A 22,519-nucleotide genomic window follows, 5' to 3' on the forward strand; every position below is an offset into this window, starting at 1 on the left:
CGGATTTTAATGAATGCGAATGAAACTCTGGACAACCTCTTCTTCAAAGGCTAAAAGTTGTTAATGACTTCAGCGCTTGAGAAGAGACATTAGGTGCCGATTTTATCAGATTGTCTGATAAAAAGTTCCCTAGTTGCAAATCGTAGAGTCTTACCAGCTTGTCTGCTAGCCGCAAGAGTTGGTGATGTACTGCGACGAGTGAGGGAAGACATTACATCCCCACTTCAATCTCATTGAACCGGAATGCACATAGCTCATAGTGTCGATACCCCATGATCCTATTTCAGGTGCAAGGGAATCAGCGATCAAGGTCAGTAGTACCCCTTTCTTGGTTCCAGGGTGATGCTGATTCCTAGAAGTGTGAGAACGCACATGCGAATAGATTCATAAGCCAATTGCCTACCGGCACAAAGTCGACCCGTCTGCAGTCAGCACACATCATCAAGAACAGGCGCAGCACACGGACACATTGTTACAGTTGGTTTTGGACAACTGTCCGCTACCTTACTCAAGACTTCACGGGCGAAGCAGATATCGGGAAAAAGTAACAGCTTGGAGGTCAGAACCGGACTTTAACAAAAACCCCGATCGACGCTACGGCTAACCTAGTTGCATACACTTGCATACAGATAGGTCGACACTAGGACCGCCATATTACCGCTTCCGGCACGCATTTCGGGCGTACATCCCTCCCACTGCACAGCCCTACCGGTGCAGGGATCGGACTTTTGCCAAGATCTCTGAAAACTCCGGTCGCTGACTTGGACTACCACCAGTCCATCGCACACGGCATCAGACGAAGGACGAGGACATAGCGAACAAGCCTCCCCCCAATGATCAATCCAAGACTTGCTGAGCCTTTACGGAACGCGAATACCCAACACTCTTCCAGTCACATTTCAACGGACTTGACTTCCTCTTATTAAATAAACCTCCGAGAATTGGTCTCCATCGTTTCCCCTCCATCCCACAGCCGTACCACTTACGACCAAGACAGAGTCTTTAATCGGGAAGAACAGCGTCGTTCCGGCGGAGAAGTCAGAGAATTTCCAATATCCGCTCTTCTCATTAGGAGCATTCACAAAGGCCTTTGACAGCCCCGGGTCCGGTCACAGTCTACCCGTAACCATGTCTGCCGCTTCGTCTCCCACTCGATCGACGAAAAGTCCTTCGCCGGAGACCACCCGCGTCCCTTCTGTAGCCAAATGGGGCGCCGCCTGCGCGCCGTGTGCGACGGCAAAAGCAAAGTGTCTTCGATCCAATACGACGCCCGGGTCAAAGTGTGATAGGTACGTTTGCGAGGCACAGCGTTCTTTATGCAGCCATCCCGTCCATGATCTCCCGGGTCATTACGCCTGCATAGGTGAGCCGGGGATTCCTTAAGATCTCCGGGCCCGGGGGCGGATCTAGACGTTGTTTGTTCCACGGGAATGGCGTGTGGTGTGGTGGCTACCGTGACTCCATTGCAACCCGCCATGTCTTTGATGGCCCAATGGCGGGAGTGGGAGAAGGACCCTAGGCGGCGCTTGTTGTCATTTTTGACTAACGGTTGTGTTGTTGTTGCGTGATAGATGTGAGCGGCTCTTCAAGCATTGTTCGGTTCAGATACACAGGCCAAGGAAGAAGAGGCAAAGCAGGCCGTCGTAAGTCACACTTCTCAATCTCGGACCCGCGTTCAGTCAAGGATGCTGGATGGTTGCTGTCCAGTATGGCAAGCAACGCTAAGCCCTATACAAATGGGGGTTGTGGGATACCGAAGATTCTCTGTATCACTCATTCGGACGAATCACTGAGACAAGATATCGCAGGAAAACAACACAGCTTGAAGAGCGTCTCAACCGCCTGGTCAACACCCTACGAGTATCAGGAAACGTGTCCACCCTCCCGAGTGGCCCATCCACCGGCCAGCCAGTGTTGCCTGGCCCATCAAGACACTCATACCCAATCTGCAATCCGCCAGTCTCCCTACTCTCAGGACAACCAATACCGGCGGACTTCTACTCCCAAAGCCGCGTCTCACCTTGGGACGTCGAAGACCTCTCCGACGTCAGGCCTATCAACATCCCCGAGACCTACAACTCCTTCGTGCCCCCGACATGCATATGCAAGCCCGAGCCGGGGGAAGCCCCGCCGCCTCCCGACACGGACGAGAACCTCCTCAAGATCTACCGCACCAAGCTGGCGCCGTGCTTCCCCTTCGTGCTGGTGCCGGATGACGTCTCTGCCACTACGCTCGGCGCGACGAGGCCGTTCCTGATGGCTGCTATACGCATGGTCTCGTCTTACCGAAGCATGAAGTCGATGCGGGGGCAGATGTATCGTCTCTTGAATCACGTTGCTGACCACCTGCTTCTACGATCCGAGAGGTCGTTTGATTTGCTGCTTGGATTGGTGGTTATGCTAGGCTGGTTTCATCAGCATTGCATCGCTCACGCTCAGCTTAATCAGCTTGTCTCGTTGGCTACGTGTCTTGTTGGTGAGCTGGGGCTTAAGAGGAGCCCTTGTTTGCCGGAGCGGACGAGGTTGTTGGTCATGCGGCCTTGGGAGTTGCGGGAACGCACGAATGAGGAGCGGAGGTTGCTATTGGCGGTGTGGTATCTCAGCTCATGGTAAGCTTCAATCCTTTTTAGAGGATAGAAGAGTGGTAGAACTGACATTTAATCCACAGCATCTCAATGGACATTCACCAGATTGATTCTATGAGATATTCGGGGTACATGCAACAGTGTTTGCGAGAGCTTGAAGATGATGTAGAGTATGAGTCGGATATACATCTCGGATACATCGTTCGGATACAAAGACTCTGCGAGAGGATCTCGGACCTGAGGTCGAAAAACTATCTCGACGAAGAAGGGGATGAGAGTACTCGGGCGCCTCTCTCAGCCTACGTGTCTGGCTTCAGAGCGGAGTGGAACAAACTCCAGACTAGCATGCCCCCTACCTTGAAGAACAACGGTCAGTTTGGCGTCCCCCAAATCACAAGCCGAAGCGAAAAACTGACAGACTATAGCCTACCTCCAAGTAAGAATGGCCACCCTACGGCTTCGCATTCACGAACCCCCCAGAATCGACGCCGAGCTCCTCGCCTCCCTCTCCAAATCCCTCGACTCCATCAGCGCAGGCTCTACATCCGCCCTCGACGCCTTCTACCAATCCAACGCAGCCCTCAAAGCCTGGTTCGAAACCTGGCTCTCCGTGCCTCAAGAATTCTTCTACTGCATCCCCATCTCGATAGCCTCGCACATGGTCTACGCCGTTATGATGATGAGTCGCTGGTCCTGGCTTACAACAAGAGGCAAAACGCCGCCCGAGCCGCAGACAGACCCGTCGGACCCGTCAAAGGATAACCCCAATGTTGCACTGGCGGCCATGGAAGCTGCCATCAGCCCCAATACCCCCGCGTCTACGTCAACCCCGTCGGCTGAGACGAAGGGCTCCTCGCCGTGGCAGACGACGTTGCCCGATAAGGATCTGCCTCAGGTGCTGGCTGCGCTCAAGGCGCGTCTTTCTACGCAGCCTGACCTAATGCTTGATGTGGAGGGGTACCTCAACCGAATCGTGGCTCAGCTGCAGACTATTGACGCATTGTACTCCGACATGTCTGTCGACGAGGGTGAGTGGCGCGGCAACATCTGGAGCCTGGGCGCGACGAAAGTCAAGATTGCGATGCTGAGGCAGCAGAGGTGGTCCAAGGTTATTGCGTCGCAGGCGGAGGAGCGGGAGCTCGAGATCCAGGGCGCGGGAGGCGAGCAGCTTGGGCTTGGTGAGATTGAGATGCAGGAGAACTTCCTTGCCTCGTTGCAGATGCCCGAGTGGGATGCGAGTATGGTCTGGGATCCGCACACTTATTATGATCCCATGCCTCAGGACCCGGCGCTCTGGAGTGAGGTTGTTCCCGGGGATCAGGACTGGGGGACGATGGGGTCGCTGGGACACATGCCGGAGGGGAGATATATGTAACTTGTGTGGCTTGTAAGATAGAGATGTGAGAGTAGCTGTCTAGATTTCAACGAGGCTCATGATTTTATCAAATCTGGCATCGTGTCAAACCAGGCAATTAAGGTGCCCAAGACAATATTGTGGATAGAAGACTCCATCAGGAGATGTGGATCGGAAGAGGTACATAATCTGATTTTTGGCCAGAAAAGTCATCTGGCGTTGTGGCAGAGTGGTCTAATGCGCAAGACTAGAAATCTTGTTCCTTCGGGAGCGTCTGTTCGAATCAGGCCAACGTCGATCTTTTGCTTTTTGTACTATCTGTCGTCCTGACTTCTCGTATTTCTATGGTGGTGAAATTTTTTTTGTTGTTTTCGTGGTCACCTGTTGTGTCTTGCAAAGCAATTGATCTGAACTCTAACCACTGGCTGGTGGTGGTTGTTACCCGAAAACTTTCCGCTTCACAACCATCCCTGTCACCTATCAAAAGTGGCTGCTTTCAAGCTTGTCACAAATCAAACATTTCGATCGTATCTTATTGGTGAATGACTACCTTAGAGAGTAAGCCATTCTCTCAATTCGATATTCATTGGCAAATTGTGAGCGGCGAGCCGGTTCCCGAAGGCCTGAGTAGATGAAGGACGGGTTAAAGAGAGCCTTTTCATAACTCTCATCCCATTTATAGTGTAGGGCAGATATTCACCAAATGCGGATAAGACGGCAACTATTAGCTTCACACTCCCTGAGTTCCCGATGGCCGAACCAACACAACTCTTGAACAAACAACACAATTTCTTTAGTCTACTTGATTACGCGTCAAATATCTACGGCGCAGCGGGGGCAGCTCCCGAAGAACCCTGCCAACTCTTGCCCAATAACCCACCACTGCCGCCCTTCTTCTTCTCCTCCTCTTCCATCTTTAACACCAACTCCCCAAACAATCCGTTCGCCCAACCGAACCACGCGCGCGTCCAGTCATTGTCGTTCCAGCTGTTGACGCTCTCGTGCAAAACGCCAGAGCCGGCCGTCGAATCCAGCACCATTCGCAACTGCTCCTCGACATCCTTCTCCACGTCCTTGCTGCCGGAAATGGGATCGTACGCGGTAATGGCAGCAATAACGGCCGCCATAGGCCACGCTTTGCCTGGACCGACGTGTGGCCCGCCGACAGCGGAGATGGCAGGACCCTTCATGTAGTACGAGTTCGCATCACTGAGGACATACTTGCGCGTGTTGCGGTATACCTCGGTGTAGTCGTGCAGCTTCTCGCCCTTGGGCGGGTCGGGGTACTTGAAGTTGGAGTGTGTAAAATTCCACAGCGGCATGGCCAGGAGAGACGGCACGTTGGCGTCGTCCATCAAGTTCGCGCCGCCGTAACCGTCCACCTCGTACGCAAAGATATCGCCAAACCCGGGTCGGTGCACAACGGCATCCTTTTCGATACCCTGCCGGATCCCAAACGCCTGCGCGCGCATCTCCAAAGTCAGGTTCTTGGCCTTCTCGCCATCCAGCTTGGCCATGATCTCGGACGCGGACTCGAGATACTTTGCCCACATCATGTTGGCTGGCACCAGGAACTGGAAGATACAGGCGTCATCCGAAGGGCGGAATGCCGTGCGAATCATGCCATTTTCCTTGATCGGGTTTCCCAACCCGTCGTTGGTCAAGGTCTCGCTGCCGCGATTCGTCCACCCCGTGAACGTCCACGCCGACTTTTCCACTTTGCCCTCGGGTGAGTAGGTGCCCAGCCGCATCGCGCCCGCGGCGTTGACGGCGGCCTCGACGGCGTCTATCCAGTGGTACTTGTTAAAATGCTGCCAGTCGCCCGTCTTCTCCGCGTACGAGACGGACATTTTCAGAAATGACGCCAGTGAGTCGAGTTCCCACTTGCAATCGAATACTTTTTCCGGGTCGTACGCTGGCATGGGGTGGTTGTGCACGTAGGCGCCGTTGTGCGTTGGCGGGATGCCGCTCTCGGGCGGCGGCTGGAAGCTGTGGCAGTACGGCGAGATGATGATGTAGCGCGAGTGAGCGTTGATGAGGCCGCGCCAGAGGCTGGCAAGGGAGTTTGGATCCCGCGAAGCCTCGAGGAGGGGCAGGTAAGGGCTGATTTGCTCAGCCGAGTCGCGCAGCCAGAGGGCGTCAATGTCGCCGGTGATGACATAGGTGAGCTCCTGGTCCGTCGCCTTAGACACGCCCGTGGCCTTGTCCGTCTCGTTGGCGTACCCCCTCCACTTCACCATGCTGTCGAGCGTCATGGGATACGCATTCTCAAAGAGGCGGTACAGGTCCGGGTCCTTGATGACGCCCTTCATACGAATGATGAGGTTGTCCATGGCGGGGAGGCGGAATGTGCGACATTCCGGCCGGGGCCGGTTGAGCGGGAATTTGCGTTTGCCCTCGGACAACGGGCCGGGCTTCGAGCGCATCCAGTTCTCGAAAGACTCGCAGTCCGCTGCGGGCGGCGGTGTCGGTGGCATCGGCGACGACGCGGGAGCGCTGGGTTTCGGATCACCGGGTCGGCCGGTGTCCGTAGGCGGCTGCTTGGCCAGCTCCTCGTCCTTGTTGCGATACGAGTCCTGCCCCTCGGCGTCGGCCTTGAGCTTGTCTGCGGCGGTATCAGGTTCGCCGTGTGCTACCGGTAGTTCCTTGTCCTTGTCCTGGTTTCCGAGGGGTTGCTTGCCGGCATCACCGCCGGTGGTAGTGGTAGTTTTGCCATTGCTCACGCCGGCTGCTGCTGATCGCGCTGAGTCCAGGTAGCTGCCGCCGCCTGCGAGGCCAGAGTTGTTGAGGAAGAGCACAAAGATGATGACGAGAAGGGCAATGAATACGACGCGCGCGCGACGTGTCTGTATGCCGCCGCTCAGGACGGTGAAGGCTGGCATGGCTGCGTCGTGTCTGTGGCGTCACCCCCTTGGGCGCGTTGTCCGTTTCAGTGAGATTGCCTTCAATGAGTGTTCGTTCCTGTGAGATGAGTCCCCCGAATGGTGTATCTTTCTCCCTTCCAATGCCGATAATGAGAGTGTGGCGTTTTTGAGTGTTCACTCAGCTCATCCAGCCCATGACAACATGCAAATATTGGGACCCTCACTTCAACTAGACATCGTGTGCTGTGTCTTGAAAGGGCGGAGAACTCAAGAGGAGTTGACGAGTTGACTTGCTTCAGGCGACGGTGTCGATTCCCGCTCTAACAGGTTTAGAAAGTAAGGGGGTCACCCTCGCTCGGCATCCCACTATAATTGGATTTTAGTTCCAGGGCGCCGTCTCGGTCGGTTCCAAGCAATTTCGGGTCGCTCGTGTTGCAGGATGATCCTTGACTAGTTCGGTCCTCAACTCTGATCAAACCTCTTGCGGGGGGTTGTCTCAGAGGAGGGGGCAACTCTGATCAAACCTCTTGCGGGGGGTTGTCTCAGAGGAGGGGGCATATTAAGGGACCACACGGGAAAAAGAGCTTTTTCAGTGATTATTGAATAGTCCCCTTCCCCTCCAGGTACGAACGATACGAATAATTCGTCTGCTTTCATCCTGCTCATAGGATTAGCCGCCGCCGTGGAGTATTGCTTACAACCTAGTTCATCTTCGGGTCAACTTGCGCAACCACATCTCTTCATCTGAACGCGGGGAAATAACTAATCCAATCACGGACAGCTGGCTCCGAATTGTGAACGAACCACGCGACCCTCGGGTTGCACCGCACTATCGAATGGTTGCAGCGTTGTGTGGCTGGCCGCCACGCGAACAGTGGCTTCATGCAAAAACGTGCAACAACATGCCGAGGAGCAAAATGTTTATTGCGATATCTCGACGTTGGCCTGATTCGAACAGACGCTCCCGAAGGATCAAGATTTCTAGTCTTGCGCATTAGACCACTCTGCCACAACGCCGAAGTTGTCGTGAACCCGCAATGAAGCGGGGATGCTGAGGAGCGGGCTTTGGTGCCACTAGACCTCTCACGACAGCCTCAACTTTTTTTTGACGAATTCTTGCGAGATCGCCATGCGAACATGTAAGAGTAATTGGGGTTGGCAAAACGCGCATTTCCAGCTTAGGTTACCGGTGGGATTCATGCCCACCCAACTCAACGCGTTCGCCCAATCCTGAAACCTTGCGACTCATTGACGCAAACTTTGATAACTGGGACTGCTCGTAGTATACGCACGACTGAGGAGACAGCAGTCTACAAGATAGAGAACAGATACAATGCTCGCCAAAAGACCATTATAACTTGTACAACCTCGGCTCCGTCCCCTCTTCCGCCGCCCGCCGTACAACCCCCCGATTCTTGACCCCGTAGTACACCCTCAGCGCCGCACACCCAACCACGACAACGAAAAGCAGCGCCGCGTTAGCCCAGTGGCCGGTCGGGTACCCCCGGGCCTTCTCCTCGGCCTTGTAGACCCATACGCCGGGGATCTGCCCGAGTCCGGCGCCGATGCTGACGTTGAGCGCGATGGCGAGCCCCGTCGCCGCCGTGCTGAAGATGTTGGACGTCAGCCAGCCCAGCAGTGGCGGGATGCACGCAAAGGCGCCCGAGGCGCCGACGATGAGACAGCCGTAGCGCGCGTTGTAGGCGTCGGACGGGAGGACGGCCGAGACCGCGAAGGCGACGCCGCCGATGAGGGCTAGGGCTGCGGAGTGGACGCCGCGGGCGTTGAAGTGGTCTGCGGACCATGCTACGAGGATTTGGACGACTGGTTTCTCACGCGTTAGCCTCTGGGGGGTATATGTCGGTTAAGTGTATTAAGGGAGTAAGTTCTCGGCCTGGACGTACCGTATGCTGCAGCGTAGGGGGGAACCGTCATCAGCTGGGCTTGCAGATCGACAAACCCGAGTCCTGAGGTAATGGACGGTGTAAACAGCGATAGCGATGAGAACGGCGTCGACATGGCAAAGTACACCAGGTAGTGTCCATATAACCTCCAGTCCGTCAGCGTCGCCTTCGCTTCCTCCCAAGACATAGTCTTGTGGCTGCTCTTGCTGCCCTCATGGTAGAGTCTCCGCAGCGCGAGATCCTTTTCGCGTTCTGAAAGCCAGCTGGCGCTCTCAGGATAATCAGGTAAGAAGAACCACACGAAAAAGGCAGATAGACACGAAGGGATGCCCTCGAGGATGAAGAGCCACCGCCACCCCGACATGCCGTGCACCTGGTTCATATGCCCGATCCCGTACGCGATCGCACCGCCAAACGCACCCGCTAAGGTCGCGCTCGCGAGAATCATGGCGACCCTCACGCTCCTCTCGTCATGTTTGTACCAAAAGGTGAGATAGTACACCAATCCTGGGAATAGCCCAGCCTCAAAAACGCCGAGGAGAAACCGCACGCCCGTCACCGTCGCGAAGCTGTTTGCGCCGCCGAGGCCAATGGTGACAGAGCCCCAGGAGAACATGAGGAAGGCGAGCCAGCGCGAGGGCCGGAGCTTCTTGAGGAGGATGTTGGAGGGCACCTCAAAGATTGCGTAGGCAATGAGGAAGATCATGAGGGCGATCGTGAAGTCGCGGTTGGACATGTGAGTCTCGGTCTGCATGTCGTGGCCCGTGGAGGAGTTGAGGATCTTTGCGTTGCCGATGTTGGATCGGTCGAGGAAGCAGAGAAAGTAGATGCTCGCGGAGAGCGGGATGATGCGTTTGTCTTGATTCCAGAGAAGCGCTTTCTCTTCTTCCGCGTCGGATGGTGTTGGGGAGGATGGTAAGGGTTCCTGTGATGATGCGGTTACTATTGGTGTGCCTTGTGATTGTCTACTCCACGGCGCACTTACCTCTTTCACGGCGGGAGACTCGACGTCCTCTCGGCCTAGGCCGAACGAGCCCTTTTCCTCGGGATGTGAGGCCATCGTCGATGCTGAGAAAGATGTGTTGCTGAGCAGAGTCGCGGTAGCAAGCACCGTTTGAGCTCAATACGATTGTAGACAGAATTCTTGACCACAAAGGTGTCACTGTCTTCAGCCTAGAAATGTCAACCTTGAACCTTAGTCAAGGTATAATAGAAAATTACCATTTCATACCTTCGTCACGCAGCAAGAAATGTTGGCCTTTTCATCTCATCGGCCGAGGTGGGTTTCCCCATTCCCCGCATCCGTGGGGAAGCTTCTCCTCACCTCCAACACGAAAATCTCACCAAACCATGCATGTGCCGCCGTGCCGCTCCAGCGTCGCTATCTGGTGGAGTGGGTTTTGGTGGTTTTCGCGAATCAACGGCTCGCTGTAAGAGTGCGACGATCGGCCGTGCTTGATGCAATCATGCAGGTTTAGCCAAACAAGTCACACACGATGACCGAGAACCGGAGTAGCAGGGAGATACGGGAGGTTGGGAGGATTCGCCTAAGACAGCGCCCTGTCCCTCGCTTTATCTGGCGTCAGGTGGAATTGGGATCTGGAAAGCCAACCACCGAATCTTACTATGACTACGGATACTCATTGAGAAGTCATCTACGGAATCGTCAAGTGTGAGAGGAAGAAAATGACATTCTCACTTGAACACAAAAAAGCGCATCCTCCGATTCCCGCAGATTCATTGCTTCTTAGCTCGATGAATTGATAAACCGCTGTTTGGGTAGCGCGCTGAAGACCAGATACCATTCGGGTCTCAATGGATGCATGCTCAGGCGAAATTGCTCGAGGTCTCAGCCACAGACCTTTCAAGGCCGAAGAACTCCGGCATTTCCACCATTGCGATATCTCATTCCACGCTTACGTCCGCGTAGAATAGCCGTCGTTCGTGATCTTGAACCCGCTGAACCCCTTCGCCAACTGAATCTAGTTTGGTACTGTCTCATGAGCCGCCTCTTCGCGAACGGGTAAACACGTGGCTTGGGCCGACCCGAAGCCCCGGACAGATTTGATAGGCTGCAAAACGACTGATCTGCTATGTTGTTGCTGATTGAATCCGGTCTCATCGTGTTGCGTTCCTGGGTACCTTCAGCTGTAGCCAAGATGGATCGCGGGGTCTAAGACAACATGCCGTTTCCGGTACTTCAAAGACACTTCTGTAAAAACGGACCCTTCAGATATGAGCCCATTTCACATGCTGACAACTGAAATTCTGTTCCATCTCAGCCCTAGAGAACTGCGAGCTGACCCTGATCATTGATATAATGGCCTGATGGGTGGCCCTCTCTTTTCTCCTGCTTGTCGTCTGCTCTTCGTCAACATCAAGTCTGCTCCTACAAGAACAAGAAACTAATTAAAATGTCGACAGAATACGTCAAATGTGCACACAGAACCATCCCAGAGGATGGAAACTTTGCGAACAGGAAAAGGCTGGTGATCTGCTGCGATGGCACATGGAACAACTCGTAAGTGCGGCAATGAAGAGATTCGATCATCCACGTATGCGTATACTGAGATGCCACTCCAAGCAATAATGGCGGCGTACCCACCAACGTGAGCCGTCTCTCATCTGCAGTCGCACACAAGTGCTGCAGCGGAATGCCTCAAGTAGTCTACTACCACCGCGGTCCCGGAACAGAAGAAGACAAATGGGCTAGCTTTGTGGGAGGCCTGTTCGGCCTGGGTGTCAAACAGGTAAGTGACTCAAATAGACTGATGGCAGTGACACATGATTAATGTTAAGCGGTACCAGGACATCGTAGATTGCTACCGCTTCATCTGCGATAACTACAATCCGGGTGATGAGATCATAATCGTCGGCTTCTCACGAGGTGCCTTCACGGCTCGGTCGCTCGCAGGCATGGTCTGCACGCTTGGGTTCCTCAACCGCTCTGGACTCAGCAGCCTCGGCCAGATCTACAACGATTACAAGGCCTTCAACGACTGGACGGATCCTCGCATTTTTGACCCGAAGAAGCATCTACTAGGGTTTAACCATGACCAGCTGAAGATGAAGATCGAGAAACAGTACATGACAGAGATTCAGCCGCTCGAAGATAAGTTGGACGCCGACAAAGTCGGAGATTTATCCGAGGAAGAGTTATGGGATGTGGAGAGGGATCTGGTGAAACTCCTCGAACGTTACGACAAGGCAACAAGTCACGAAGCCTTAGAGAAGCAGCTGTATCAGGACAAAAAAGAGTTATTCACGAAGATGACTCAATTCAAACGGACAGATGGGAGCATGAAGTTTCGCTCCATGGCAGAAGCTTATCGCCAGCAGCTGAGCGATGTAAGTGATGCTTCACCGGTCCGAAGTCCTTGAGTTGATGACTGACTTCACAGTACGAACTTTGTTTGACTCGTATGGAAGACAACGGCAGCAATGTCACCTCGCACAAAGCTGTGGAGGGGAAGATCAAGGCAGTTGGTCGGTCCATCCCCACTCCCGACGATTGGTTCAACTCGAGTCTGCAGTCTGCGATAGCTAACAGGCATGGGAATAGGTGTTTGGGAGACAGTAGGCAGTCTTGGAATTCCCAAGATGCCGTGGTGCAATTGGCACGGCGCCAGCCGCAGTGCTGCAGAGGTAAGATTCATCCTTGGAGGAGGTCCCGGGACCATGGTTGTCATCTATGTGCAATGGCTAAACGGCTCTTGACTGCCAGCTCCGATTTGCCAGCTACAACGTCCACCCCAATATCGATCATGCGTTCCACGCCCTTGCTCTGGACGAATTCAGAAGCCCTTTCTCTCCCACGCTTTGGAGATGCAAGAGATCGAACAAGAATACTCAACTCCGCCAGGTCTGGTTTCCTGGGTGTCACAGCAACGTCGGCGGAGGCACTGATTCCCAGCAAATCTCCAAGATTGCCCTTGGATGTATGTTACGCACCCCTGGTGCTGTGCTCTCCGCCAGGGCGAAGATCTCCTACGCCTCACTTGATGAACACAGACTAACTCGCTGTCACTAGGGATGGCGGATCAGCTGACTTCCGTTGGCGTGGAATTCAGCACGTGCGAGATGCAGCGCATCTTCAGTACAATCTCCCACGGAGACACCATTCGGCCTTGGGGTCTCGGTGAGATCACCAGCCCGACATCTTTGGTCACGACAGGTCTTGACCGGGTTTGGAACACGATATCAGCGCCATATTTTGCGTACCACGGTCAATACGCAGAGAACTCAGCGCGAAAACCCCATTTCTATGAGGATGACGGCCAGAAGAAGCTTCTGACACACACGGAGGAGCTCGTTCATCCCTGTGTAAGGGTTCGGTACCTGTACAACGGTCTCGGGCTTGACGATAAGGCTGAATGGCGCTGCAATGCTCTGACGGGACGCGGATGGGAACTCAAGCTTGATAGAGGCGTGGGCCCAGATAAGATTCGCCCAGGCCGGGATCCGAAGATCGTGGACAAGTACAGGACCGTCGGCGGATCCGTCACCTCTATCCATCAGCAGTATCCGAAGACCCTGGCTGCGGAAGGCCAGCTCGTCAATACTGAGCAGCCCTCGGAGGTCCATCTATGGCAGTTGAAATATCCGGAAAACGCTTACACATGGACTCACCCAGAGGGTAAGGTGCTTGAAGAAGAGCAAATTGGCATGTGGGAACGCATGTTCATCAGAATCAACGACAACCATGTCGACTTGAAGGAGATAAGTGATGAACAAAAGATGCAGAAACAGACGCAAGGTGATCGCCTTAGAGACATGGCGACGAACAACGTGTACCACGCCCTGGGCATGGTTGACTGGATTGTCAAGACTACTATTGGCGCAGTATTTGTTACGCGGCCGGACAAGCAGTATCCGCTCGGGTACCCGTTAAAGCATGGGTACTACGACTTTGTGTCCTGGCAAAAGGGGCTCAAGCAGGATGATTCGGAGGTTGGCCCCTCAGCCAAGGACTCGGCCAAGGATGCACATGCTTCTAAAGATGGTGATGTCCATGTCCATTACCACTGGCTGAATGATGGTACGCAATGAGAGGGCGCAACTTGACCTTGAAGTTGATACTTTGTATGGATATTTGGCGACATACTTTCATTTGTCTTTTGGGACTTTGTTGTTTTTAATTCAAAAGGTTCTGGCTAGCTTTTACACCATTGTCAATGAATAATAACGTAAAGGACAATCTCTTCATTGAGTTCGGAAAAAAGTAGCAACTAGATTAATACATCAAGCTCGAGTACAAATCCTCTCTTTCGTGTCGCAACTCCCCATGGCCTAGGAGGGAAAATCGATCTTCTTGCAAAATGGGTTACAAGTGATTCAGAGATCAGGACCACAAATCTAGTAGATGTTTTTTTCCACGTTAATCAAACGGCACGAAAGACCCAATCTAGGTAGATTCCTGCGTTTCGCGATGGAGAGGATGAGCCGGAAGATCTTCTAGGTATTCTACGGCAATCTCAGTCAACTCGATAGGTGATGGTTCCTCAACGAGAGAAAGACGATCACTCGGTATTTTGTATTACCGTCCCACGGCTCAAGGAGTTATTGATTTCCACGCCCTAATTACAAATGTCGATACACTCGAGCAAAGATGGGCGACTCGCCTACTCACTTCCACCTTGGAAATATAAACCTTCGGCCTGTGCTGTCCATGTTGCAGCTTGCCTCGTCCGCTGGGTTTGGAAGGTGTCAATTCCAGCCGCAGGCAGCAGTCAAGTGGGCCAATAAACCGTGTCTACCGCCCAAGTCCCCGGCCGAAGGATTCCCATGCAGACGTCTAGTCCATCTCGTATAGAGTATTGACCAAACGTTATCATCCTGATGGTAGCATGCCGAATGCCTTGCAGGAACGTTATGTAGTTATTAGCCTATCAAGGGTCGAGATCGTAGCATGATCTTTAGGGACCCCGAGATGATGCCGACTGGAGGAACGGGCCGTAATACGCACAGCTCTCTCGAAGTCCCGGTAATTCAAGACTTACATAGTTCTAAAAACCGGAGCTTCATCACATGGTCTTCTTGGGAGGTAATTTGCATTATGCATAAGAATTCGTTCTTGTCCACCCCCATTAGCCTGCGAAACCATCGCGTGGAGAGATTCTAGCATCCCAAACAACAACCAAGATGCTCTCCCTCACAAGCACACTCGCGCTCTGCGCCGCTATGATCGGCGCAACTATGGCTGTAACCTCCATCTCAGACACCCAAATGACAACTCTTCTAAATGAAGGCGGCGTCGGACTGGCCATGGCCGCTCAGCCAATGTGGTTCTTCGGACAAGCGATGAATCGGCCACCTTGTATTCCAACGCATGCAGTCGTCAACGAACAGCAAACACCCGGCGCGGAGCTTTGCGAGTGGCCCGACGCCGGTTGTAATTGCCGAAAACCGGGCGTCGGAATCGGGAACCCGGCGCCTGATTTTCCAGTCTATTACAGCTACAGCAAGTGTAATGACAACGAGGTACGGGTGGCGTATAATCTGTTTTATGAGAAGGATGGTTTCACGCCATCTGGCGTCTTTGGACATAAATAGTACGTTCCACCCTGGCCCATTGTCTTCAATACCAGATATGACTGGCTGATCACTCAATCAACAGTGACTGGGAGAGGGTCATTGTCGTATGGACAAAAGATTCCGCAAGCAACTGGCAACCGTCGCAGCTCTTACTCTCCCAACACTCAGGTTACGACCGCAAGAACTGGGGCGACATCCAAAACACCTTCAGCACCGTCGACGCAACGCTCCCCCGCGGTGGGGACAATGGCAGAAAGAACCTTGACCATCCAAAAGTCTACGTCGCTTGGTCGAAACATGCCATCTACCGCGACAGGAACACGGGTTGGAACGATGTGCTTTCCCAATTGACGAATAATGCATTTCGGTCTCAAGATTGGTGGCATTATCATGTGAGCAGTACGTGTCTTTCTGCTAGTCTCTGAGGCTGATTTTGTTGCATGCCGAGATGACAGAGACTAACCTTTTACAGGCTCGTACATCCGCGCAGACGGCTCGACTGAGATTGGGAAGCAGATGGCTGGGATGGATTGGGGATCGGCTACGAGTCATCCGGCTAGTGTCCATAATGGGCTGTGTTCTGCGTGAGTTGTCAGGTGGAGACTTTCGAGTGAGCATGGGTTTGGCATTTTGCTGTAGCCTCATCCTACACGTTATCAAGAACAAGTCAGCTCGTGCTACAAGAAGGTCAAGTCTGGACCCATTTGTGGACTTGGCTATACGTCAAGCTAGGCAAATGGGAGGCAATCATAGGCTCGGATGCGAGAACTGTTGACCAGAGAGCTGTCCTCTTCCTCAATATAACAATATCATGGCGTTTGCAGTAGGCAGTTCGTGTTTGGAAAGCATTTCGGCCACGAGGTTTCCCTCGTGATTTCTGCGCTATCCCTATCTGCAGAATAGTCTGCAGCCTTTTGAGACGTGCTCAGCCGCCTTCTTAGACCTGCCGTTCAGTCTAGGCCACCAGACCACCCGTACGAGAGCATGAGAGACCTAGCCACCCGTATCCCGTTTGACTTCGACCAAGCTCAGCTGCAAGTCACAATTGAGCAAGAATACTCCAATCCCATCGCCATGTTCGATGCAACACGATGAATTCCAGAGCCACCGCCGGGTCTCGGCTCTGTAAGCAACCTTGCATACATTCTTGTGTTGATCATCAGTTGAAAAATGACAGGACACACCGCTTCACGGAGTGAGAATATGAGAGCGTAGCCCGGCTGCAGTAGTTAATTAGATTCGCAGCCTTCTCTCTTGATAGACCATTAGCATATTTAACGCGGCTACCCTGCTCCTGAATCCTGTCTCTACTTGGTTCATCGGTGCCATCCCCTACAATCTGCAACTATTTTTCCTCAAGCGATCAGCGGACACAGTTTCACGAGAATCGACGTAATGATCCCTTCTCCCATTCTATTCCATACCGACCTTAGAGCGACCGACAAGACGTTTCGCCACGGTCTGCTTTCGTCCCTTTGCTTGTACCCTCTTTGCTTTCATTGATTTGACCAAGACATTCTCCGCAGAGTCGGTTTTCGCTGCCATTCTGAGCCACTCAGCCTCGTACAGAAGTAGAACGACCTTCACCTTCAGACCCTCCATAGACGGGTCATCAAGCATGATGCACAGTTCTTCGATCAAATTGAAACCGTCTGCTTGATCGAGTGATGAGGAGACCGTCGCTAGGTCTACGATGATATAAGTATTTGTACCCAAGCTCCTTAATGCTTGCCCCAAGAGCTTCAGCCAATCTTTTGGCTCCATCGTAGTATGGAATTGTGAGTATCGAGACGAAAACTCTTTTTCCGTCTTTAACGAACCGCTCCGCCGCAACGCCTGATACGTGAGATACTTTATCAGGTCCACTGCCGTTGACATAGAAGCATGGTTCGATTTGTCTAGGCTAGGCAATGCCCACAGAGTCGGCACCCTAGCTGACTCCAAAGTCTGGATGATGTCAATCCCGAAGTCTACCATCGTAGAACGCACGATAAAGGAGCCTTTGATGATAGCCAAGGAAGAATGATGGCTTAATGACCATTTTGTGAGTCTTGGGGATAACCAAAACTGATTCGTTGAGGTGTTTGCGCCTCGGCCGGAGACTCTGCGGTTTCGGCACATGAGGTGATACTTGTAACACTTTTCCGGATCCCCGAAGGTCGGCGAAAGAGTGGTCAAGACGTGTGATAGATGGAGATCTGAAAGTCGTTGATTTGTGTCTAGTTGGGCGCTTGTTTGGATAGACTGAAAGGCTGCGCACTGGTTGTAAGCACCTAAAATCACTTTGAGAAGCTAAGGACCGCCTACTTTCTACCTTGGTGATGAGGTCATTTAGTGTCAGACCCGAGGCTTCCAAGAGAGACACTATAAGGTCAAGTCTCTTTTCATGCCTCTCATTTGAGACTCTTAATCCAGAAACAAGTTGTGTAAGACCGTCAAGTTGTTGTTGATGGGACTTTTCAGCATCCTCCAGGGCGGATAGAATGCTTTTCAGCTTTCCAGAATGAGCTGTGTGCATAACACGAAGCTCGGCGTGCGAGCCTACTGTCGCCAGTTCAGTAATGTTGTCAGAAGCAACACTGATTCTCTGTAGCAAATCATCGTACTGAAGTTTGTGCGGCCGCGTAAAACTGTGGATCAAATGGCGGAGCTTAGACTCTTTACACCATGAGTGGGCAATCAGCAAAAACTCCAAGATGCAAGAATACAGATTCTCAACAGCGACTCGCATATTGGCAGTTGGGTATATTGTGGAAATAATTTTGACTCGCGAAAGTCGCACGCCAACCTCCCAGGTGGATTTGGCCACGATTTTCAGGGTCTCCGCATGATTTACCACGCTCTTCCTCTGCCGCATTAGCTCTTTTCTTGTGTGCTTCCCTTTACAATTGGATGACTCACACCAAATATCAGTTTCATAGCGCCCCATGCCAGAGACACATACTCTGGATGATGTTGAATAAAGACGTCGAAGATGGTTCCGTAATGACAGATGATCTCGGATGTTCTTTCAAGCCACCCCCTCATTGTGCTCGATGCCTTCATTGCTTCATACTTTTCGAGTGTTGCGGTCACCAAGCCTTGAAGATCTTCCATGGAATGACTCCCAGTAACTAAAGGTTTCTTCTCAAGTGTCAAGATACCACTCTGCTGGAAGTATTTCTGGACAGCCCTAAAAGCTTCTTCCGCAATACATCCGTCATCTGTCTCGGTAGTGTTAAGAAACCTCAAAGTCTTCGCAGGCCGTTGCAAACTTACCTTGCTTCCCGCCCTTGTACCATGATGATATAGCTATATTCGTGTCCATCTGCGCCACACAGCCTTTGTATTATGAACTCACACTGTTTAGCTTTTCGTACGCATCAGGTTCGGCCTTTGTGAGAAAAGGGATGACGCGCGACGTTGCGATTACGCACGGTCTTCGACTACAGTCGATTACGCAGACTTTCAGCTCTTTGCGGGATGGCGTTGTCGCGTGGAGGTCTACTCGACCTGTTATTTGGCGTTTGGTTGGTGCTTGCGGCCGAGTTTGAAGCCTGATCAGATCAGGCTGGGCTTTTGTTTCAGGTAGAAATTACGAACATGGCCAATTAGATGATGATGCTTAAATCATCACATCGGCCTATCATGGTATCAGGCTCCAGTTAATCACAGCCATTCCTGGCGAGCTGCATGCTGTGTGACGCTGACTGCACCTCGGCAAAACCAATCCCTCTTTCCTGCCATTTCAGATTCTTTCCTAAATTTCCCCTCATCTTTCCGCTTCGTAGTGCCTACCCAAGGAGGCTAGCAACGCCTTTTACGGTCAGCATCAAGAACCGCGCACATCCATCACGCATCACATTGTACGGTGCCTCGGGTGCTCTGCCACCATCTCGACCCAGTTCAACGCACAAACATAGCACTTCAGAGTGTTATTGACTAGCATGAAGCGGCGTCGTTCGAAGCAGGTCCAACTACTCGCCCTTGACTCAACATGGCAACGGACAACGTCCATCACCGAATGGCGACAAACCCACAACCTCAAAAGTCCGTTTTACATCCCAGACTTAATCAGCAGCAACATATAGAGAACGTCAAACATCAGCCCACAGTGACAAGTGCATCTTCGATAGTCTCGACCCAGAAACTACAAGAACACTATATTAGTGCATCAGAAATGCGATCCAAGTGGGAGGGGCAAGTAAGACGGCCTGAATTCGAGGAGGTATATAGGGATCGGCCAGCATATGAAGTAATCCTATCAGGACAAGCACAACATGCACAACATGCACAAGATGCACAAGATGCAATGCGAGGCCAATACGATCCAGCTCATGCTGGGAATGATACTTCGGATGGAACTATGCCTTCAGATACCCAAGTTAACGACCGGACATCTCGAGAGACAACTCAGACACATTATACAATATCGGAAGACGAAATAGGCAAAGGATTACACAACAAATTTGCTGCACTAGCACCCAAAACAGGTGCACCTCGACGCATCGAGCCTTCGAGTCGTTTGGATACCGCGCAACCCGTTCCAACCGCATCAATAGCGCTATTTGATAACGAACATCAGTCCTCAAATTTACGCCTGAGGGTATCTGCAGCGCCAGGGCCCAGGTTGCCCATCGTCACTTTAGCATCACAACAGACATTTCGCAGCCACAGCCCATTGCCAACAGTTCCAAGACAGAAGCAGCCCGAAAGAGCTCGCTTTGAAACAACTCAGGGGACGCAAAAAATGGAACAGAGCCATGTCTATCGTTACAGCCATGCAGACGTTTCTGAGACTTCAGTTAATGCCGGTGAAGCTTGTTTGGAGTCAAGCCTTTCCTCGGGACTTGATTCGTGCGCTGCTGCCCCAAACACCTCAGAACACATTCTGATGGCTATTGCTGAAGCAGGCGAAGTCCCTAACGGAGCAATCACAGGACCTCTAAGCGCCGAAGAGACATCTTTGTTATGTTTCGATGTCATTAAAAAGATGAAGCAGCGGATTCAGCTATTAGAAGAAGCAAATGAAGAGGTTAACCGAATTTCAACGCCGCAAGTGGGTGTCAGGGTGCAGATCTTCCATCGCCTTGAAAACGAAGACACGGGCGAACATATATACCTCTTGGAACCAGAGTGGATGGTACATCAGAACGACATTCGTCTCGGTGCACGATTTCAATTAATGGACCCCGAAGGATATATCGAGAAAGAGAAAGACATCTCATTTGTGGTCTACAAGTGTTACTCAGAAGAACATCAGATAGATGCAGTAGAAGAAGCAAGGAAGTCATCTGGGCCACTACCAAACCCGACACCGGCCTACCAGGACATACTGCTTACTTCGGAGGAAATGGTGGAAGCTATGAAGGCTTTTTTCGCGCTGCATCCGGCGTCACGTCAAGAATTTCCTAAAGTCAACACCCATGACAGATTATCAGCGCCCTTCGTATGGTGGTATCACCATCGCAGGTCAAGTAGGATTGAAAGCCTGCCGCGCTGCCAAGCCGAATTGGTAAATACGTTGGTGGATCACATCGAAGAGGCTTACGCAACGTTGTACGACAACATCGACGAGCAACTCAGCAGAGGCTATGTGTCCAACATCTCCATGGAATACCTTTTTCGGCCTGGGCAAGTCTTGATCTCATTCACGGATGGGGTCCCTCAAGGTTACATTGCATTGTCTAGTCCTTATCCCCAAGGAGATGAATCTGATGACAACTCCACTCTTCCAACGTCAAAAGGTCGAAAAGATCCCGCGGAAAAGTGCTTGTCGCAATGGACCATATCATCGCATTCAATATCCTATCGTGGAGATTTTGTTCGAGTGGTACATGAGCTCAAGATTAAGTTCGAGACGGAGATTGAGAACGGAGAGATTGATATTTCGAGCTTACCTGTCATGCCGCTTGAGTATACCTCACAGGCATTGCAGGAGAGGCTAATGCGTCGTGGCAAAACATTCTGGAAATGTCGCGAGAAAAGACTCATTTCCTATCAAGGCACAGGGCAAATTGCTAGTGTAAGTGGGTTATTTTCGGATGAGCTCTGGAGTTGAAATTTACTATCCTTCGAGCAACCCTTTGGTTAGTCTTACTAACATTCTTTAGGGGGAAAGGTTTATGATTGACTTCGAGACGTATAAAAGCTTGCATCCAAATAATCAGTACATGAATAAGAAAAAGCTCATACCAGAGCCAGGCCTGCCTACAGATGGTAGTGAACCGCACGTTCCTGAGATCTATCTCTTTCCAAATCTTGTCCCTGGCTTTGATTTGAGACGCAAGAAATGGGGTAAAGTCTTTGTGGCTTTGCATGTGAAAATACTTTACTGACCTTTCAAATAGTTGATGTTGAGGTCGACCAGATTCGGGACGTGGCCTGGAACGATCAAGCCTTCAACAGTCTGGTGGCTGATGAAGACATGAAGATGCTCATTCTTGCACTTGTAACCAACCAAATCGATGCCAAGCGAGGTACAGACGTTATCGATAACAAAGGAAACGGCCTCATTATGCTGCTTCATGGCTCTCCAGGCACCGGGAAAACATTTACAGCCGAATCTGTCGCCGAAGTAGCTAAGAAGCCTTTGTACTCGGTAACCTGCGGCGACATAGGCACGAATCCTGCCGACGTGGAGAAATATCTCGAGTCCGTCTTCCACCTCGGCAAGATTTGGGACTGCGTCGTGCTCCTCGATGAAGCCGAAGTCTTCCTCGAGCAACGTACTCTACAAGACCTCCAACGAAACGCACTTGTCTCCGTGTTTTTGCGCGCTCTAGAGTACTACGATGGGATCTTGATTCTTACGACAAACCGTGTGGGTACCTTCGACGAGGCGTTCAAGTCTCGAATTCAGCTGGCGCTCCGGTACCAAAGGTTGGAGGCCTACCAACGCAAGCAAATCTGGAAGAACTTCTTCGAGCGGCTCAAGAGCATTGGAGAGGAGGACAGCATTGACTTTGACGATGTTTCGCTGCACATAGACGAGCTGACCAAGCACCCCATGAACGGACGACAGATCCGGAATACGATCACCACCGCGCGGCAGCTCGCTAAGTTTATGGGGAAGAAGATGGTATTTTCGCATCTGCAACGAACCATTGCAATCACGAACAAGTTTGACGAGTACTTGGCTGACGTTCGGGAAGCTGATGTGGAGGAACATGGTGGAAGAGGCTTGGATGGCAGGTACTCTGACGAGTATTTTGCTCGATCTGATCAGATACGATAGTGCGACTAGCTATTCGAGTAACAATGCGGCAACTGATTGATTCCTTCTACCCTATGATCAGA

At 52.0% G+C, this 22,519-nt stretch overlaps 7 protein-coding genes and 2 non-coding genes across 9 annotated transcripts; 5 read left to right on the forward strand and 4 right to left on the reverse strand.

Moving 5' to 3' along the window:
- Positions 1-1,128: 1,128 nt before the first annotated feature.
- On the forward strand, positions 1,129-3,960 carry CLUP02_13322 (uncharacterized protein; the record flags this gene model as incomplete). Its single annotated transcript, XM_049292262.1, has 5 exons — positions 1,129-1,363; positions 1,606-1,643; positions 1,822-2,609; positions 2,669-2,955; positions 3,023-3,960. 5 exons carry the CDS (start codon positions 1,129-1,131, stop codon positions 3,958-3,960), a joined length of 2,286 nt encoding a protein of 761 aa, XP_049149408.1.
- A 194-nt stretch (positions 3,961-4,154) lies between these two features.
- CLUP02_tRNA246 lies at positions 4,155-4,236 on the forward strand. The gene has a single exon. It is a non-coding gene; the product is annotated as a tRNA-Ser (tRNA).
- Positions 4,237-4,760: 524 nt separating this feature from the next.
- On the reverse strand, positions 4,761-6,821 carry CLUP02_13323 (uncharacterized protein; the record flags this gene model as incomplete). Its single annotated transcript, XM_049292263.1, has 1 exon — positions 4,761-6,821. The coding sequence occupies one exon, from the start codon at positions 6,819-6,821 to the stop codon at positions 4,761-4,763; it is 2,061 nt and encodes a 686-aa protein (XP_049149409.1).
- Positions 6,822-7,738: 917 nt separating this feature from the next.
- On the reverse strand, positions 7,739-7,820 carry CLUP02_tRNA263. Its single transcript has one exon. It is a non-coding gene; the product is annotated as a tRNA-Ser (tRNA).
- Positions 7,821-8,154: 334 nt separating this feature from the next.
- Positions 8,155-9,767, reverse strand: CLUP02_13324 (major facilitator superfamily transporter; the record flags this gene model as incomplete). The annotated part of the gene is made up of 3 exons (XM_049292264.1): positions 8,155-8,627; positions 8,708-9,632; positions 9,693-9,767. The coding sequence occupies 3 exons, from the start codon at positions 9,765-9,767 to the stop codon at positions 8,155-8,157; spliced, it is 1,473 nt and encodes a 490-aa protein (XP_049149410.1).
- A 1,354-nt stretch (positions 9,768-11,121) lies between these two features.
- Positions 11,122-13,756, forward strand: CLUP02_13325 (uncharacterized protein; the record flags this gene model as incomplete). Its single annotated transcript, XM_049292265.1, has 7 exons — positions 11,122-11,228; positions 11,292-11,457; positions 11,507-12,055; positions 12,109-12,193; positions 12,270-12,352; positions 12,432-12,645; positions 12,738-13,756. 7 exons carry the CDS (start codon positions 11,122-11,124, stop codon positions 13,754-13,756), a joined length of 2,223 nt encoding a protein of 740 aa, XP_049149411.1.
- Positions 13,757-14,848: 1,092 nt separating this feature from the next.
- On the forward strand, positions 14,849-15,829 carry CLUP02_13326 (uncharacterized protein; the record flags this gene model as incomplete). Its single annotated transcript, XM_049292266.1, has 3 exons — positions 14,849-15,258; positions 15,324-15,640; positions 15,714-15,829. The coding sequence occupies 3 exons, from the start codon at positions 14,849-14,851 to the stop codon at positions 15,827-15,829; spliced, it is 843 nt and encodes a 280-aa protein (XP_049149412.1).
- Positions 15,830-16,654: 825 nt separating this feature from the next.
- Positions 16,655-19,169, reverse strand: CLUP02_13327 (uncharacterized protein; the record flags this gene model as incomplete). Its single annotated transcript, XM_049292267.1, has 7 exons — positions 16,655-17,493; positions 17,549-18,089; positions 18,143-18,475; positions 18,582-18,791; positions 18,894-18,909; positions 19,019-19,037; positions 19,091-19,169. The coding sequence occupies 7 exons, from the start codon at positions 19,167-19,169 to the stop codon at positions 16,655-16,657; spliced, it is 2,037 nt and encodes a 678-aa protein (XP_049149413.1).
- A 48-nt stretch (positions 19,170-19,217) lies between these two features.
- Positions 19,218-22,457, forward strand: CLUP02_13328 (uncharacterized protein; the record flags this gene model as incomplete). Its single annotated transcript, XM_049292268.1, has 4 exons — positions 19,218-19,389; positions 19,519-21,245; positions 21,334-21,517; positions 21,571-22,457. 4 exons carry the CDS (start codon positions 19,218-19,220, stop codon positions 22,455-22,457), a joined length of 2,970 nt encoding a protein of 989 aa, XP_049149414.1.
- Between the last annotated feature and the right edge of the window lie 62 nt (positions 22,458-22,519).

This window comes from Colletotrichum lupini, chromosome 7, assembly GCF_023278565.1.
Source record: "Colletotrichum lupini chromosome 7, complete sequence".
Classification (NCBI taxonomy): Eukaryota; Fungi; Ascomycota; class Sordariomycetes; order Glomerellales; family Glomerellaceae; genus Colletotrichum; species Colletotrichum lupini.